At 43.1% G+C, this 18224-nt stretch overlaps 1 protein-coding gene across 4 annotated transcripts in view; it reads right to left on the bottom strand.

Moving 5' to 3' along the window:
• Window positions 1–5990: 5990 nt before the first annotated feature.
• The window catches only part of LOC100118113 (probable pyruvate dehydrogenase E1 component subunit alpha, mitochondrial), a 239705-nt gene continuing 227471 nt past the window's right edge, over window positions 5991–18224 (bottom strand). For 3 of the 4 annotated variants that reach the window (XM_031928166.2, XM_032601916.1, XM_031928167.1), the window contains one exon: window positions 5991–6266. In XM_031928166.2, coding sequence (XP_031784026.1) covers window positions 6081–6266 — 186 coding nt within the window. In that variant the 3' untranslated portion in view covers window positions 5991–6080. Of the gene's footprint in view, window positions 6267–6738; window positions 6844–18224 lie in introns of all 4 variants that reach the window. The other variant, XR_004345270.1, reaches the window with a different exon arrangement.

The raw sequence follows: 18224 nt of genomic DNA on the forward strand, positions 1-18224 counted from the left end.
CGTATTCAACGCGTCACGGCCAACTAGCAGCGGGTACAGCCTCAACGACATCATGCACGCGGGGCCCAAGCTACAAAACGACCTCGCTGTCGTCGTGACTCGCTGGAGAACCCATCGGATCGCTTTCTCCGCGGACGTCAAGATGATGTTCCGTCAGATCCAAGTCCAGCAAGAGCACGTGCTTTTGCAGTGAATCCTCTGGAGCCCCAACCCCGAGACTCCTGCAACTCACTACGCACTGCAGACGGTCACGTACGGCGAGGCCAGCGCGACATACTTGACCCTCAGAGTCCTAAAGCAGCTATGCCGTCGAAAGAGAACTCTATGTGGACGACTCCCTCAGCGGAGCTGACGACGTCGAGTCCGCGTGCCGCCGCAGGGACCAGCTTATCAAGCTCCTAAATGCCGGCGGGATGACGCTGAAGAAATGAGTCTCCAACTCCCCAGAGCTGCTTGCAGGCATAGCTACGGAGGACCGACTCCGGCCAACCTGGCTCCAATTCTCCACCGACGGCCCCGTCAACGAACTCGGGACTCAGGACTGCTTCAGGTTTACTCCTTCACGCCCGGCTGGAAACGACCGCCTCATGAAAAGAACGATCCTTGCGGAGCTGGCCCGCGCCTTCGACCCGGCCGGATGGCTGGCGCCAGTCACGGTCGTCGCCAAGATGATCATCCAAGACCTCTGGCGCGCCAAACTCGACTGGGACGAAAACATGCCTCAACCCTGGGCCCGCCGCTGGCTCGAGTTCCAAGAGAGCATGAGCATGGTCGACAAGCTGATCATCCCCCGCTGGATCGGCGCGGACAAGCAGCGGCGAGTGGAGCTGCACGCCTTCGCCGACGCGAGCCGCCGCGCAATGGCAACCGCACTGTACTGCAGGACCACCAACCCCCGCAGCAAAACCACGTCGGTCAGCCTGCTGTGGGCGAAGAGCAAACTCTCACCGGTCCGAAGTCTGGTCCCCGCCGAGAAATCTCCCACCAGGATGACCGTACCTCGCCTCGAGCTGAGAGCCGCCCTATTGGCAGCCAAGCTGCTCCGCTACGTCGCTACGGGCCTGAAAATCCCCCTGTCGAACTGCTACATGTGGGGAGACTGGCAAGTACTCCTGCATTGGCTGAGATCGGACAGCCCGACGGGAAACAACTTCGTTGACGACTACATTGCCCACATCCAGGAGCTCGCACCAACGATAAGCTGGTGCTACGTCCCAACGGGCGAGAACCCCGCCGACATCGCTACCAGGGGCACCGACGTCCAAGGCCACAGCCAGCTCAGCTTGTGGTGGGAAGGACCGGAATGGCTTCAACGTGCGGAGGCTAGCTAGCCCACGCAGCAACTGCCCGGCACCCCGCCGGCGCCAAATTCCCGAACCTCAACAGGCTACTGGGGGCCATGACGCGCTGCCGACGCCTCATACGCAGCCGCACCAATCCGCGGACGCCGGTCATCCTCTCCCCAGTGACCGCCACCGACCTAGATGAGGCGTACCATATCTGTGCCAAACTCAGCCAGCGACAGGACTACGGGCCCGAGATCAGGCAGCTTCAGCTCGGGCGGCCAATCAGCAAGGACAGCGCGCTGAGAACGCTCTCCCCGTTCCTCGACGAATCCGGACTGCTTCGCGTGGGAGGCCGACTCTGCAACTCGCTCCTGTCGGCAAACGAGATGCACCCAGTCATCTTGTGCGGGCGCAGCCCCCTCGCAAAACTGACCATCGACTGGGCCCACCGCCGCAGCCTACACGCCGGGATTAGGACCACGTACTCCTACGCCATCCAGCGAGCCTGGATCGTCGGCGCCAGGACATAGGTGCGATCACATATCAAGAAGTGCGTAGCCTGCACCATCACCAACGCCCGACCGCAGACCCAAGCAATGGCCCCGCTGCCCGCAGCACAGGTCACGCCGTCGGCCGCCTTTCTCCGCACGGGGGTCGACTATGCCGGGCCGTTCCAGATACTGTGCACGAAAGGCCGGGGAATACGGTCCACCAAAGAATACGCTGCGCTGTTCGTCTGCATGACCACCAAAGCCGTGGACCTGGAACTCGTTGGCGACCTTACCACCCAGAGCTTTCTCGGCGCTCTCGACCGCTTCACCGGGCGCCGCGGCCAGCCACAGGAGATCTGGAGTGACAACGGCACGACATTCCGAGGCGCCAATGCGGAACTGAACCGCTTGCTTCGCGCTGCCGAGATGGACTGGGGACAAGTGGAGGGCAGACTCGCACAGCAAGGCATCACATGGCGGTTCATCCCACCATCCGCACCTCGCTTTGGCGGAATCTAGGAAGCTGGCGTAAAGTCCGCCAAGACGCGTCGCCGGCCCACGCAAACTGACATTCGAGGAATTCTCAACGCTGCTTGTCCGCGTCGAGAGCGCCCTCAACTGCCGGCCTCTAGTCCCCCTGTCCGGCGACCCCGACGATGTCGAAGCTCTGACCCCCGGACACTTCCTGACCGGCAGGTCTCTCGCCTCAATGCCACAGCCCTCCGCAGCCGACGCGTCCCTCGACCATGCCACGCACTGGTACCTGACCAAGGGACTGTGAGACCACTTCTGGAACCGATGGAGCCGCGAGTATTTATTTATACCAGAAAGCAACCCAATCTCAGGGTCGACGACATGGTCATCATCAGCGACCCTCCCCTCGCCAGGCCCAACGGAAGGTGGCCGCTCGGCAGAATCACATCGATCCACCCGGGACAAAACGGCCTCGTCCGAGTGGCTACCGTCCGCACTGCCAATGACCATTACACGCGGCCCGTGGCGAAGCTGATCCAGCTCCCCGTCCATCACGAAGACCAGCAGACACCCGACGCGGACCAAGAACTCGACAACCACTGATGCGATGCAGCCGAACCATCGTCGCAGCCCCGCCCCCAACGCGGCCCCTTTGGCCACGATCTTCTCGCCCGACCTCTGTCCCCCTCGATGCTGACCACCTCACGGCGGGCAGCCAGCCCTCACGGCGGGCGGCAATTATTCCGTTCACGGAACGGGGCGGGCGGGATGTTGGATTTGAATCTTGGCGCCCCCATGCAACTCGACCGGCTACCTCCAACACCCCTCAGATGGCTCTCTCAGCCGCTCGTCCCCCCCCCCCCCATCCCTTCATCTCTCAGACCCAAGCGGCCTCCCACGCCACCTCCCCAAGCCAGTACACTCCGAGCCTTCAACCGGAACAGACGCTACGCTGCGCAGCCTACGTTATTATAATAAAGTGTCATTAACCGAACTCTCAGTCGTCATTACTTCACCCCAAACCCAACAACGAGAGTGGTCGAGGTAAAGAAGTACTAGACGCCCGAAACAAAGAAATGAAGGATGCTGAACGGATACTCAAGAAAAAAATTCGAGAAAATAAACGACGGTGCCTCAAAGAGTTACAGGACGAAGTTGAGCTAGATCCCTGGGGGCGACTATACCAAGTAGTAATAAAGAAGATAAAGAAAAGTTATATTTCCCCTCCTAAAAGCCCGGAATTGCTGGACTATAACTGACTACGCTGTTTCTCCTTCAACTGGAAGTAAGATCTAGCCCCGAAGCGGAGGCATATGACGAAATCATTTTAACAATCACCACAGAGGAATTACTGGCTGCATGCAAAAGAATTGGGAACAACAAGGCTCCAGGCCTAGATGGCATACCCAAATTGCATTGAAACAAGCTATACAGGCACGCTCCGATGTTTTTGTGGACCTGTTCAATTTATGTCTCGAAGAAGGGACGTTTTTTAAGAACCGGAAGAAGCAACGCCCGATACTACTACCAAAAGGAGATAAGCCACCCGGAGAAGCTGCCTTATACAGACCATTCCGCATGCTGGACGCTCCGAGAAAAATTTTAGAGCGCATAATCGGCGTTAGAATGAACCAAGTCATTGAAGAACCAGGTGGACTAGCGAAATATCAATACGGCTTCAGGAAAAAACGCTCCACTCTTGATGCCGTAAGCTTAGTAGTCTACACCGCTAGAGCTGCAATAGAAGGGAAGAGATGGAAAGGAGGAGCCAAGAATTACTGAGCTATTGATACTGGATGTTAAAAATGCGTTTAACATAGCCAGTTGGGGCAAGATACACGAGACACGACGGAAAAAAGAGGTACCCGCATTTATAAGAAGAATTATGGCTGACTACCTGAAAGGCAGAACCCTATTGTATGATACAGAGAACAAAACCTATAAAGGAACCGGAGGGGTCCCACAAGGGTCAGTGCTTGGCCCATTATTGTGGAGCATCATGTACGATGAAGTACTTAGGCTAGAGCTACCCGAAAGGGCGACAGTTGTAGGATTTGCAGATGACATTGCAGTAGTGGTAATAGCAAAGCAAAAGCAAGAGATGACGGAAATCGCTAACGAGGCAGTAGGTATAATCGACGATTGGCTAAAGCAGACTGGACTTGAGCTTGCTAGCCATAAAACGGAGGCTATCTTTATATCTAGTAGGCAGAAATGGGAATCACCATGGACGCCAGACTAACGTTTAAGCAACATCTCGAGAGGGTAAGCAATAAGGCAGCATAAGTCGGTGCTGCACTATCACGACTAATGCTAAATGTAGGTGGACCAACAAAGGGTCAAATGTTACGTCTAGCCAGTGTACCTACATCAATAATGTTATACGATTCACTAATAAGGACGGGCGCTATGTTAGTGAAGTCTTACGCACGAAAGCTGTCAACAGTTTATAGAAATGCATTGCGGGTCGCTTCTGCCTACCGAACAGTATCAGAAGATGCAGTGTGCGTTATCTCAGGTATGCCGTCTATTGACCTTCTAGCAACAGAACGAAAGAATATGTATGAAGAAGGCTGGCGTGGTGACAATACTCAAAAGGAAGTTTGGAAATCTACGAAAGAACAAACCCTAGTTTAGTGGCATATACGATAGGACTTCAGTAAAGAGTGTTGACTGGACCAAAAGACGACACGGGGAAGTGAATTACTACCTTACGCAGTTTTTGAGCGGACGTGGGTGCTTTCGAGCCTACCTACACCGCTTTAAGATAGAGGACAATGTAAATTGTCTAGTATGTTTGCAAGCAAATAAAGATGCGGAGCATGTCTTCTGTGACTGTTCGCGATACGAAATGGAACGAGAAGAACTTGAGTGTTATTTTTAGACAAAGGTGACACCTGAGTCAATGATGACAGCTATGCTGACGTCGAAGGATGGTTGGGTCGCAGTTAACAACAACGTAAGGACCATTTTCAAGAAGGTTAGAAATGACGAAGGGAATAGAAGGGAAGGACAAGGCGAAATAGCCGAGTAAACATGTTGCTTGATAAAGGCCACTAAGTAGTAGATACGAAACGCTCCTCGGACCGATGCAGAGGAACGTAGGTCACAGAGTTGAGCTCTCACTCCCCTGCCCGATGCAGAGGAGCGTAGGAGCTAGGGTTAAGTACCTTTGAGTGCTCCTCAGACCGATGCTGAGGAACGTAGGTAACTGAGTTGAGCCCAGACTCTCTCACCCGATGCAGAGGAAGGTAGGTGTCGGGGTTGAGTCTGTCCAGAGGATGACCGGTCGATGCTGCTCGAAGTAGACGACCGGACAATGCTGTAGGAAGCAGACGGCTGGACAATGCAGAATGAAGAAGACGAGTTAGATCCTGAACCTCAAATCACCTTGGTAGATGGGGAATGTATGAAAATGTCAAACTCAAAAGGAGAAGCCAACTAGGCTAGTTAACGGACCACACTGAAGTATTGTTCAACGATAGTACCTGTAAGGATCCGGTGGCGGAGGGCCAATTGTCAGAGCTTGCTCTGCCCACGCTACATAAAAAAACACACATCCATACCGACATTCTCTAAGAACACTTGATTTGAACTTTGAACACACCAAAACGCATTTTCTAGAAGTTTTGACGAAACTCAAAATTTTACTATTACAAAGCTTCCTCTACGAGGCAACAATTATAACTACTTTTTAACACCCGTAACTGATTCAAATCTGCAGAAAATAAAAAATAAGTTTTTTTTTATAAAATCTATACTTTATTTACATTTTTGTATTCATCAATGTAAATTTTATGAGAAAAAAACACTTGTCCTTCAACAATATTTAGGCATTGATTGCAGGTCCTAAATTGGAATGTAATAATGGTTGAAATGGTGTAGTATTACGAATTTCTTTTTCGATTCCATAAGCATAGATATCAGTCGTGAGTTCACTAAGAGGTATTTCGTTATCAGTTTTTGCTATTTTCACAGCATCATCTACTTCTTTACGAATATCACTTTCCATTTTCTGAAACACAAACATATTTGACTAAATTATAATGATTCGCAACTTTTTAAAATTATTTCTTTGTATAACTTTAGATGTTATGCATCGTAGTACGAATTCTTATCGCTAAAGGCAAATGACATTAACGTATAAATACATTAATATATAAAAGAACTAGCCATTTTTGCGAGCGCTTCAAGCGCTAAAAACTATAAGCAATAAGGGTTTTAAACAATAAACTCACATACTGTCGTTCAAGGTACTTATTCATAAATGGACTTATTTTTTAACAAATAATACAAAGAATTTATTTAATTTATCAATAACAAGTTTTAATAAAGATAAAAAATTAAATTAAGACGCAGGAAAATACATTGCAAATCATGATTTTTTAAATAAATTCTTAACATTCGAAAGATTCGAAAACATACTGCGTATAATAATTTAAAATAAAATTCGCAACAATTGTTTATGAAATGTATTGCATACATACGTTACAATATGTATAATAGTAAAAAGCACTGGCACATAGATATAGCTGAGAGGTGACAAGGAAGAAGAGGTCATTACATACACAAAAGATAGAATGACGTTAAATCTGCAAAATAATACACAGATTAAGTGTTTTTTAAAAAATTACCCATTTGAAATATAAATATAAAGTAGTTCTTATTGAAAATTCTAATTTCAGCTATGGAGCTGAAAAAGCCCAGGTTCGAATTAAAGGTGCTTTCATTTAGGTCTCTAAAATTTCTGATCGGATACGCGGCCGTCCTACTGACGAACAGACTGCTTAGGTACTCAGTCAGTGAAACCATGAACAATCTTGTACGTCATAACACCGTCAAATAGATAAAGGGTTGAGTCCACCGCTGGGATGTCACACTCCTCTGCAATTACTGAATAATTATGACAGAATTTATGTAAAGGTTTACCAAGCTTATAAGCCATGTATTTAAGAAAAGAGTAGCGTACGGATTCAAGTTTGTTGATTAGATAATGGTAATGAGGACGCCAAATTTGAGGACAATATAACAAGTGAGGTTGAACCAAAGATTTAAATAGGTTGAGTATTGCAGAGGGGTCCAAGAAGTCAACGGTGGATCGCTTGATGAAATCAAGCATACGGAAGGACCTGGAGACCACGGCATCGAGCTCCTGGGGAAATGTCAGTGCAGAGTCAAAGATCACACCCAGATCTTTAATCGATTCCACTCTAGGCAGTTGGACGCCGTCAATGTAGGGATCTACTTTTGCAGAACCGAGCACTTAATGACATTGAGAGATAGGCCGTTGTCAATCGACCACGCAGAGGGAGAATCCAGGTCCCTCTGGAGTCTAAGAGCATCCTCAGCTGAGGTTACACGCACACAAATTTTTACATCGTCAACGTACATTAGGACCTGCGTAGATTCGATTTTCGGTACAAGGTCATCAATATATATATATATATATATATATATATATATATATATATATATATATATGATCATGATTTTGCACTTTGCATCTCATGATTTTGCATACGCTGTGCGCAAAAATCATGAGTTTGCCCACGCTCCAGGTTAGTGCGAGAATTCGGCATTTCGAATTATTGTCCGATCTCGACGATTAGCTGTATTCCCAAGATTCTTGATGCGTACCTTGCATTCGAAATGTCTAACTATATGTATAAATATATGTATATGAAACAATACTCCTTTGGGGTCCGTTAATTAGCCTAGTTGGCTTCTTTTTTGAGGTTTGAGATTTCCATACGTCCGTGATTTCAATAGATGAAAACCAATCGCCAGTTAATCGGAAACAGGTGAAACGGAAAAATGACCAACCACTGAAAGAAACCGTTGGTTATGAAAACAATGATATAGATGACCCTCCCGAGCCTTCTGAATATTCTGCGCAAGCTCAAAACATTCACAATGATGCTTATAAGGCAAATGAGAAGATCGTCAATCTTGCTGACCCTGACAATGCCGCATTACATAAATATTCACAAAATCGAATAAGACTCAATAATACAGTTTTAACTAGTATTAGATATGGAGTATCTAATAGAGCTACTGCAGCAATTGCTACTTCGATACTTATTGACTATAATATAATCAAAGATAACGATATGTCAAAGATAATTGATAAAAGTAAAGTTCATAGAGAAAAAAAAGAGTTTCTTCTCAAATACTTAAAGATAATTCAAATCTATCGCCTATAGAAGGTATTTATTTTGATGGACGTCGCGATAACACAATTTGTCAAATGAAACGAGGCAATAAATATTATCGTGCTACTATTAAGGAGGAGCACTATTCTTTAATTCAAGAACCCAATTCACAATATTTGACCCATTTAACGCCAACTTCTGGCAATGCACATTGGATATGCCAATCGATATATGATTATTTCGATAAACACGAATTTCTTAGCTTAGCTGAAATGAAACTAGTGGGTTGCGACGGTACCCCTGTTAATACAGGATGGCAAAGTGGGATTATAAGATGCCTGGAAGAAAAATTGAATTATCCTTTGCAGTGGATAATATGCCTGTTGCATTTCAATGAACTTCCATTGAGGCATTTATTCGAAGGTCTAGATGGACGTGTCTCAGGTCCTGAAGTATACACAGGACCAATTGGTAGACAGTTTAAAAAGTGTGAGACTCTTGAAGTTGTCACATTTGCAAAAATTGTAGGTGCAGAAAAGTTATTTTTAAAAAACCGCCAAGACCTCAGCAAAGACAAGTTTTTGTATGATTGCTATAAAGTCATCAACTCAGAATACTGTTCATCAGAATTGGCGGTACGTAATCCAGGGCCTCTCAATCTAGCTCGTTGGCTTACAACTGCCAATAGGGTCCTCAGATTATACATGAGCACCGAGAATCCTACAAATACTTTGAAAGATTTTGTAAATTAACAACAATAGTACAAAAAGGAAAGCAATGTATTGGGCAAGTAGTCACTGATATCGATGACGATACATTTGAAGTTGAAATGTTAGAAAAAACAGAAGGAAAAAAAGAAACATTTTTCAAGTTTCCTAGAGTTCCTGATGTGCGAAATGTTAAGCGGAAAGATATCATTCGTAAATTGCTGGTTAAGTGTTCAAAAAACAAAATTTTTGTGTTCTTGAATCTATAAAATGTCAAATCAGTTGAACAATGCCGTTACAATAATGTATTTTATGTTTTTCATTACAGATATGTCCAATATAATTGTTATAAAACAAATGTTTATTTAATTTTTTAATAAAATATGTAATATTAAATTTAATCTCATTTATTGCTATCTTGTTTTATATGCTAAAAAATGACGTAAAACGTTTGCGAATATAAGAAATTGACCGTAGGACATTTTTTATGGGCATATTACGGTATTTCAGGTAATTCAAAAAAGATGGCTTCACTGCGTAGATCATAACTTTGCACCTGAACCTGGAAAGAATTTTCTGATACCGGAACTGAAAGGTACAGAAAAAACCTTCAATTTGAAAAAAAATCATCAAAAATGGATGGTCCGGTGCAAAGTTATGATCAATTTAAAATACAGTAAAAATCAAGCTAAAATGCCGGATTTGCTATTTTTCGCACATCGAACATCCGAATAGTTAGAGCCGAAGATGACGTCTCCCAGCGCCCTCCTTGTTCCTGGTACTTCATAATAACTAGTACTAACTTTTGCGCCCCCGACTCCTTCGGCAAACATTGCCTAAAAAATTCAATACACCCTAATATATATATGTTAAGGCTACCTTATTTGCATTTTAAATCTTAACATTTGAAAATCCGAATGTTTGATCCGGACTCTGACCACCTCAATACAGTAAAAAGATACCTTTTTATAGTAAAAAAGTACCTGTAAAGTTTCAGAATGGTCCTGACCTTCTACTAGAAGTTACGTAGAAAACAAACATGATATAATGGCTAATGAGTGATTTTACATGGAAATTTGATACTTTCAGCCCAGCACTTTATCCTCACAGCGTTAGCTCTCACTCTGACGGAATAGGAATCGAGCTCCTCAAGGTGGTATTGGCTGTATATTTGGAGGTCACCTGCATAGATCGGATGTGCTACATCCGCGTCGAGACAAAGACTTATGTCATTGACGTACAACGCAAAGAGTAAAGGACCAAGTACTGATCCTTGAGAGATTCCCGTGTTAAGCGGTAAGAAAGAGGATAGTTAATTGTTGTCACCAAAGACGGCTTCTTGTCTGTCCGAGGTATAGGAGGCGATCCAGCGGATGACCTGCTTAGAGAAGCCTAAAAGGTTAGCTTTCTGAGCTGAGGAGCTTGACGTGATACACAGTGCCAAACGCCTTGCTGAAGTCAAAAAGAACTAGAACCTTCTTTTTGTCTATACTAAGCCTGACATCATCAATCAGCTTTATTAAGCTGGACTGAGTGCTATGACCGGTACAAAAGCCTGTCTGTAGGTCGTCAAGAAAGAGCCTAGATTCTAGGTAATAAGAAAGCTGCCTGTGTACTAGGCACTCCAGTCAGTAAGCGATTTTAGAGAACTTACTTTGTTGAGTACGCGCACCAGCGACTTCCAGTCCGAGGGAAAGCATGACTCACTCAAGGACAGGTTAAGAATACAACATAGTAAGGGAGCAAGCACTGGCATGGCCTTGGAAATGACAACCTGTGGGATGCCATCGCTTCCCCTGACCCGGGAGGTGAAGTGCTGAACCGCAGCCAACACGTCTAATTTAGAGATCCCACTGAAATTGAAGTGGACGGGATATTCCTAATTCTCGAGTGTATGCAGTTGTTTCTCGACAGAGGGGACAAGTAGATCGTTAGATATTACACTAAAGTATCTGTTAAGGTCGTATGTGGAGAAGCGAGACGGGGTGGCTTCCTTGGAGGTGGTGATTCCAAGTTCCTCGAGCTCTTTCCAGATCCCTCCGATGTCTGTCAAGGTTGACAGACGTGAGTGATAGTAGTTCAGTCTGGCTTCTTCGACCTGTCTATGAACGTTATCTACTGCTAATTTGTAAAAATATTGGTCCCGAGGATGACGTGTTCTGCGAAATCTCTTGTCTTGTCACATGTGTTGAGGTAGTCCATTAGCTTTTTGGCATTGATGCCTTTATAGTTTCTGTAGGAGTAAGTTCTAGGTACGGGGCGTGAGATCTGGCCATAGTGATACTCAGCGAGAGAGAGAGGCCGAGAAGCTCCTAGAGATAGGTCACATCCGCGTGGGCCTTGTAAGTTGCAGGGTTAAAACAACTGTGAAGGTAGTGCGATGCCATAAGTGCCTAGGCTTCGGACACTGGAAAGATGAGTGCAATGGAGTAGATAGGTCGAACCTCTGCTTTAAGTGTGGACAAGTCGATCATCACATGGCTGAATGCTAAATAGATTCGAGTTGTTTCCTCTGCAAAGAGGATTGTCAAAAGAAAGAAAGCTGTAAACATGTAGCTGGCTCCGGCGACAGCATTGTATTCAGGCGCGCCTTAGACACGGACGTATGGAAATCTCAAACCTCAAAAAAGAAGCCAACTAGGCTAATTAACGGACCCCAAGGAAGTATTGTTTAATAATGGTGCTAGATAGATTTACATAGTATTTAGAACACTACATAACCCCGCAGCGATAAACATAGTTATCTGTTCGCAGGTCTGGGCTCATATAACAAAAACTTATATAATAGAGTACTTAATTACTAAAACTTATAACTAAAAAAAAGTAACAATTCCTATATTATTCTGTCCAAAACATCTTTAAACTATTTAACAGTTAGCTTTTATCCAATTTTTAATCGCTTTACTTTGAGAAGTTTTCTCAAGATTCAGAACTTTCATTTCGTTTGGTAAATGATTGAAAGTTGTTATGGCTTTTTTTTTTATGCGGAAAGTTGGAGAAATGCTTGATGCACCATGTCCGGAGTCGTGCGTGACTCCCCGTGTGTCAGGTGCGCCAGGCATACCTACTAAAACCCCCCCGGTAACCGCTTCCGCATTCCATCGCCTGTCTTAAGCTGTTCTAGCCATCATCTAGTCTATTAAGTAACTGTTGTTGTTTTTCGCGCGGAGAACCGTCTCACGTACGCCGTTATGTCATCCCAATTCTGCTTGCTGTCAAGCATCGTTTTAACTACTGTCTCGGGTGTGAACATCCCTATCGTTAGCTTTAGTTCTCTTCGTTTGTCAGCTCAGCGAGGACTGTCAAAAAACGTGTGTCTTACGTCGTCCTGTTCGTCACCGCAGTATTTGCACCCCGGTGTTACGACTTTATTCATCGCGAAAAGGTAGCTCCTAAAGTACCCGTGACCGAAGAGAAACTGTGTAAGGTAAAAGTTCACCTCGCCCCACTTCCTGTCAACCCACGAGCCTACATCTTTGATAAAGGTTCTGGTCCACCAAGCCTTTGGGCATTCGGTCTACCTAATCTGCCAATTACGCATTGTTATTTCTCTTTCTTCCGAGGCGATGGAAGTGCTGTTCGACGCTAAGCGAGCCTCGTAGATTCGTTTGCGTTCAGCCGCGACTATCCGGTAAGAGCACGCTATTCTCAGGGCCCCCCTTCGCTGTACCGCCATTAACTTTTTTTGATATTTATTCATACTCATAGCATCGACCCACGCCTCTGCCCCATATAACAGGATAGAGTTAGTGGTAGCCATGTCAGCTAAGTTGCGCTATCCTAGTTGTGGCTTTCTTGCAGACGCGATCTAGGTGTCCCCCATAGGTTAGCCCTAGATACTTGGCCGATGGTTTCGTCATTATAGTCTCGCCACCTACCTTCATAGGTATGATGGTCGGTATCCGCTTTCTTGTCAAGATAACGATTTCGGTCTTATTTAGCGCTAAGGTCAGTACGTGATTCGCCATCCACCATAGCACACTACTCATAATCGCGTTTAGCTTCGCTTGCGCGATGTCCACGTTTCGTGCCGTTATAATCGCAGGCACGTCGTCTGCGTATCCCACAAGCGTCACGTCTTCCAGCGTTTCGAGGCATTTCGAGTTTTAGAAGCCCGTCGTACAAGATACCCCAAAAGTCTGGCCCCAAGTTCGAACCCTGTGCTACTCCTGCAGTTATAGGTGTTTTTCTACGCCCTTCTTTTGTGTCGTACTCAATAATCCGATCCCTCAGATAATCTTCCGTAAGGCGCATAATGTATTGCGGCATACCAAATGATTATAGGGCAGCGAGTATGTCGGTCCATCTTGCCGAGTTGAACGCGTTTTTTACGTCTAACGTTACCAGAATCACGATATTGTTAGTCGCGTGTCCAACTTCTTTCACTTACTTTACCGTGTCTGTTACCTCTAATAGCTCCTATGGTCGATCGCCCTTTTCTAAAGCCAAACTGTTTATCGGAAAGGTCGAAGTTGCCGCGATAATTTCGCCTTCTGTGAAAGGAGGTATCTCGTCTGCCGGTATTTCCGTCGCTTCTGCCTATGGTCTGATGGGATGTGTGGGAACCAACCCATCAATTACTTTTTCCGTCCTTTCTGCTTCCATAGGTTCCGTGCGTTTCATTTTACACATTTTTCGTGTAACGATCGCATATCTATCGCCAAATGGGTCTTTCTCTACGTCGTCGATGATCTTTGCCCAGCAGCGATGCTTACTCTCTTTTTTTCGTCCTGTCTCACGGACAAGTCCCGAGCTCCAGGTCTTCTCTGCCTTTGTCTAGCGTGAAAATTTTCTTTCCTGAGTTCAGCAATTTCTACTAATGTCTCTGCTCTTTCGCGTCCACTTAATTCGTTGGATGGGAAGTTCGCACTTTGAATTAAGCCCACGAGAGTTTCTCGGTTTATGCGACGGGTGTTCCATCTTGGCTCCCGACTATAGTTACTTCTTGTTCTGTTTTCACGGTTTTCGTTGATATTGAATAAAATATACTGATGGTCGCTAGCTGACTATTCTTCCGTGACGTGCCAGTCCCGTATGTTGCAGATCGTCGTTTTGCTTTCAAAGGTTAGATCCGGTATGGATTCCCCAAAACCTGGTCTACGGTAGGTAGTGGTATTATCCTTGTCCGCTACTACCAAGCTCAGCCTGGCTGCTATTTTGAGAATGGTCCTGCCTCTTAGGTTCGTTGTCGGCATGCCCCATTTCGTGGTCCTAGCGTTGAAGTTGTCCCCGATCACGATTTCTCCGGAGGCCTCTCTAATATCATCCTCCAACACCCCTAGTTTTCTTGTAAAGTCGATGGCAGTTAGGTTCGGTGACAGATATACACTGAAGTTTGTCATGCGACCCATCCTTCCCCGTACGTAATCTTCTCCCATACCTGCATTTGCTAACCCCCGCCAGGGCACCCAAATGGTGGCGGTTATTTCTTCGTCAGACACCTAACAGGGTGAGTCTAGGTTCTTGTATTGTTCGCTGATTAGTAGGACATCGACTTTCTGCTCTCTCACATGTTGGGTTAGCACTTCATGTGCAAGCCTACTCCTGTGAAGATTTCCTTGGAGTATCTTCGCCATTATCTTTGGATCTTGCTTGCGTTTAGAGCCATCCGGAAGACTGCGCACGCTCGGGTGCCTAGAGTATGCATTGTTCTATTCTCACAAGGAAAGGTACCCAACCCGAACTCACCGATTTTGATGATTTTCATATATGTTGTAGAACATAAAAAAAATAAGAGACACGTATTTTTTTTTATCGGCTAATTTTCACTTTTAAGGGGTAAAAACCTCCCCTAAAGTTAACCCCCAAAAAGCGTTTTTTTTTTTAATATCTCGGCTTAAAATTAATATTTTTCAATAAAAGAAATTGGAGGTTATTTCTTACAAAAAGAGCAAGTATTTCATGGTGATTTGAAGAGTAAGGGTAGCATCCCCTATTTTTTAGGGGTTGAAAACATATATTTTTTGGCATAATTTTATAATAAAAATGTTTAAACCGACTAAAAAAAATTGGAAAAAATGTTTAAACATCCTTAATAACAAAATTTAGTTGACGTCTTTCGGTGTTTTCATAAATATTACCCCTACGGGGGTAAACCACCCCTAACACAAAATAACTGTAAATATGTAATTCAATACATAATATTTCGTAGAAAGTTTGTATATAGAGGTTTTCGAGGTCGCTGATTACAAATCTGTTATCAGATTTTGAAAATTCAAAATGGCGGAACCAATATGGCGGACGGAAATATCGAAAAAAAATTTTATATAATAAAAAAGTTTTAAACGACTAAAAAATTTGGAAACAATTTGTAAACATCTATAATAAACAAATTAAGTTTTTCAGTTTTTTCATAGATACTACCCTTTAGGGGGTAAACCACCCCTAACACAAAATAACTATAAGTATACTTCAATCCATAATATTTTGTAGAAGGTTTGTATATAAGGGTTTTCGAGATCGCTCTTTGCAAATCTGATATCAGATTTTGAAAATTCAAAATGGCGGAACCAATGTGGTGGACGAAAATGTCGAAAAAAAATTTTAACTTTCATAAAAACTTGTTATAAATGTGTTATCTTTGTAGCCTCTACATGTGAACTAAAGAGCCTTAAACCCTAAACCCCTAAAGAACAAATAGGCTAAATGGTTGTGCTTTTTAACCAAACCACGTCAAATTCCTAAATTTGTAAACAAGAAAATTCTGTGTGTGAAGCAGTTTTATAATTTCCGTAGAAATTGTTATCAGAATGTTATTGAAATTCCTTTCTTGTAAATTCAACTTATAATGTATTTTTGTTTATAATATTAGAGTATAATAATAATCTACAATCTTTTATCTTTTGCCATAGTGCATTTTTTGTATTGAGCATAAAATATATTATTTTACGATGTTTTTACAATAATGGTAGTCCTCATAAAAGTGTTTAAAGCACAATGCTATTTTGCACCAACCACATCGTACAATTGCAATGTTTGTGCACCCTTCTATTTCACAATGTGTTGCACAAGACTTTCCAAAACTGAAATCTATAGGATTATCAAATTTATCTGGTTTTTCATTGACGTAACCGCTTTTATACCAGGAATATTTAAACAAATCTATATATCTCGGTGAAGACAGTTGGTTGTGAACCAATGATTGAAGTTTAATTATATTATTTCTCACATGTAAATTCATATCATGATCCATTAACATTACATTATCAGAAAATGTCCGGACAAAGTTTTTCCAAATACGGAATCCATAGACATCAAGTGGTTGTATTTTTCCTGTGGTTCCAGTTGGAATTTTTTTATGTTAATAATTTTATTTTGTGGCATTGTTTCTTCTATAACTTTGTCACAATGACCACTCCAAGAATCAAGTAATAGTATTGAGTGATGGCCTACATAGGGATAAAATATTTTTTCCAACCAGATTTTGAAGTGATCTGCAATTAAACGACTTACTAATTAACTGATCAACGATATTACAATGTAAAAATTGTTATTAGTTCCCTTACTTGTTGTTAATTTTCCAGATTTGGATGCTTCCACGTACACGTTTTCTGGTCTAAATATGTTTTGTTCTACAATAGGGCCAAACTTGCCACTTGGTTCCTTTAAAACAAGAAATAGCGGTGACAACAGTTGTCCAGTAGCTGATATTAGTGGCTGTATAGTATAACTATGCGTTGTTGCTGAAATTGACTGTACCAGACATTGCACTTGCTTTTCTCCTTCTACTGCTAATGTTCTTCCAGAATGCATTTCTAGCTGAAATCCGCTCTGATCTGTATTATACAAATTTTCGAGTCCAATCCTTGGTATACACGATTTAACGTCATCGATAAATGCTTCAGCTTTAGCCGTAAGTTCTGCACTACATTCTAGTGTTTTTCTTGTTATGAACTTATTTATTTTCCTAGAAACTATTCGGTGTGCTTGCTTAAATTTGAGTAACCAATGTTTAGAAGCTTTGAATCTAATATCATCAAAACCAATTTCTTTTTTAGCTTGTAAGGCCCATCGAATTATATCTTCATCATGGATAATTGAACCACTGTCGAGAGCTGCTTGAAAATTATCCAGGGTATACTGACAAATTTGTGCTACTTTTTCTCTATACGTGCCACCTTTATTAATTGAATGAGCCCAACGACGTAGCTGACTAATAGATGATACTTTTTTGAATCTGTTTTGCACTGTTTTGAGACTTAAATTTTGCTTCGTTTTGCTACTTCTCCAAAATTCTACAGCCCTTTTTTTGTATTCAAAATCTAGTTCTTCATTATCTGCTGTACATTGATTTGTTGGTGCTATATCCGGATCAGGAAAATGATGTTGTACTTCATCTTCAATTATTTCCACATTATGGTCTTTATACTCTTCTTGAAAATCCAAAGAGTCATCAGTAATCATTTCTACATCGTTGAAATCATGTGTTGCATCTATTAAAATTTCTTTTATTTTTTCGGCCAACTCTGTTTCGTGATAATTCGTGACACTATCTGGTATGTTTAACGCTTGAAAGTATGCTAATAATAAGTTTAGAACGTTTAACGGATTAATTTTCATTTTTCAATCTAAAATGAAAACAAGCGGTAAAATTTATACAAGCTGTGTTTTTGCATGTAAGGCACGACTGCTACATTTCTACCAGAACAAACGAGTGAATGTAAATTGAATCAAATCATTAATTTATGCATTGGAGAAGAATTCTCGTTCCACTTTGTGATGTTCGGAAAACTCTATTTTTGGTTTTATTCAACTTTTATTCACTTTGAAATTGAATAATGTAAATCTATATAAAATCATTAAAGAAAATTTTCTACAACTGTATGATACCACTGACAAACAAAAAGACGTACTATTCGTACTTTCCGGCATCGAACTAGAATACCCACAAAACTCACTCACTGCCTAAAAAATAACACAGGCAGCTGAGGTAAACACTCGATGAAAACAATCTAAAAAAAGAACATACTGATTCGCACATATTGTCAACAACTTTTATGAGTGAAAGACATTTATCTGTGGAATTATCATTGAATGTACGATAACATTCATTAAACTAATGAATGCATATAAAATTCCCTTTCAATAACAACGTGTTCTTTAATTGCAAATGAA

Source organism: Nasonia vitripennis, assembly GCF_009193385.2.
Source record: "Nasonia vitripennis strain AsymCx chromosome 4 unlocalized genomic scaffold, Nvit_psr_1.1 chr4_random0004, whole genome shotgun sequence".
Classification (NCBI taxonomy): Eukaryota; Metazoa; Arthropoda; class Insecta; order Hymenoptera; family Pteromalidae; genus Nasonia; species Nasonia vitripennis.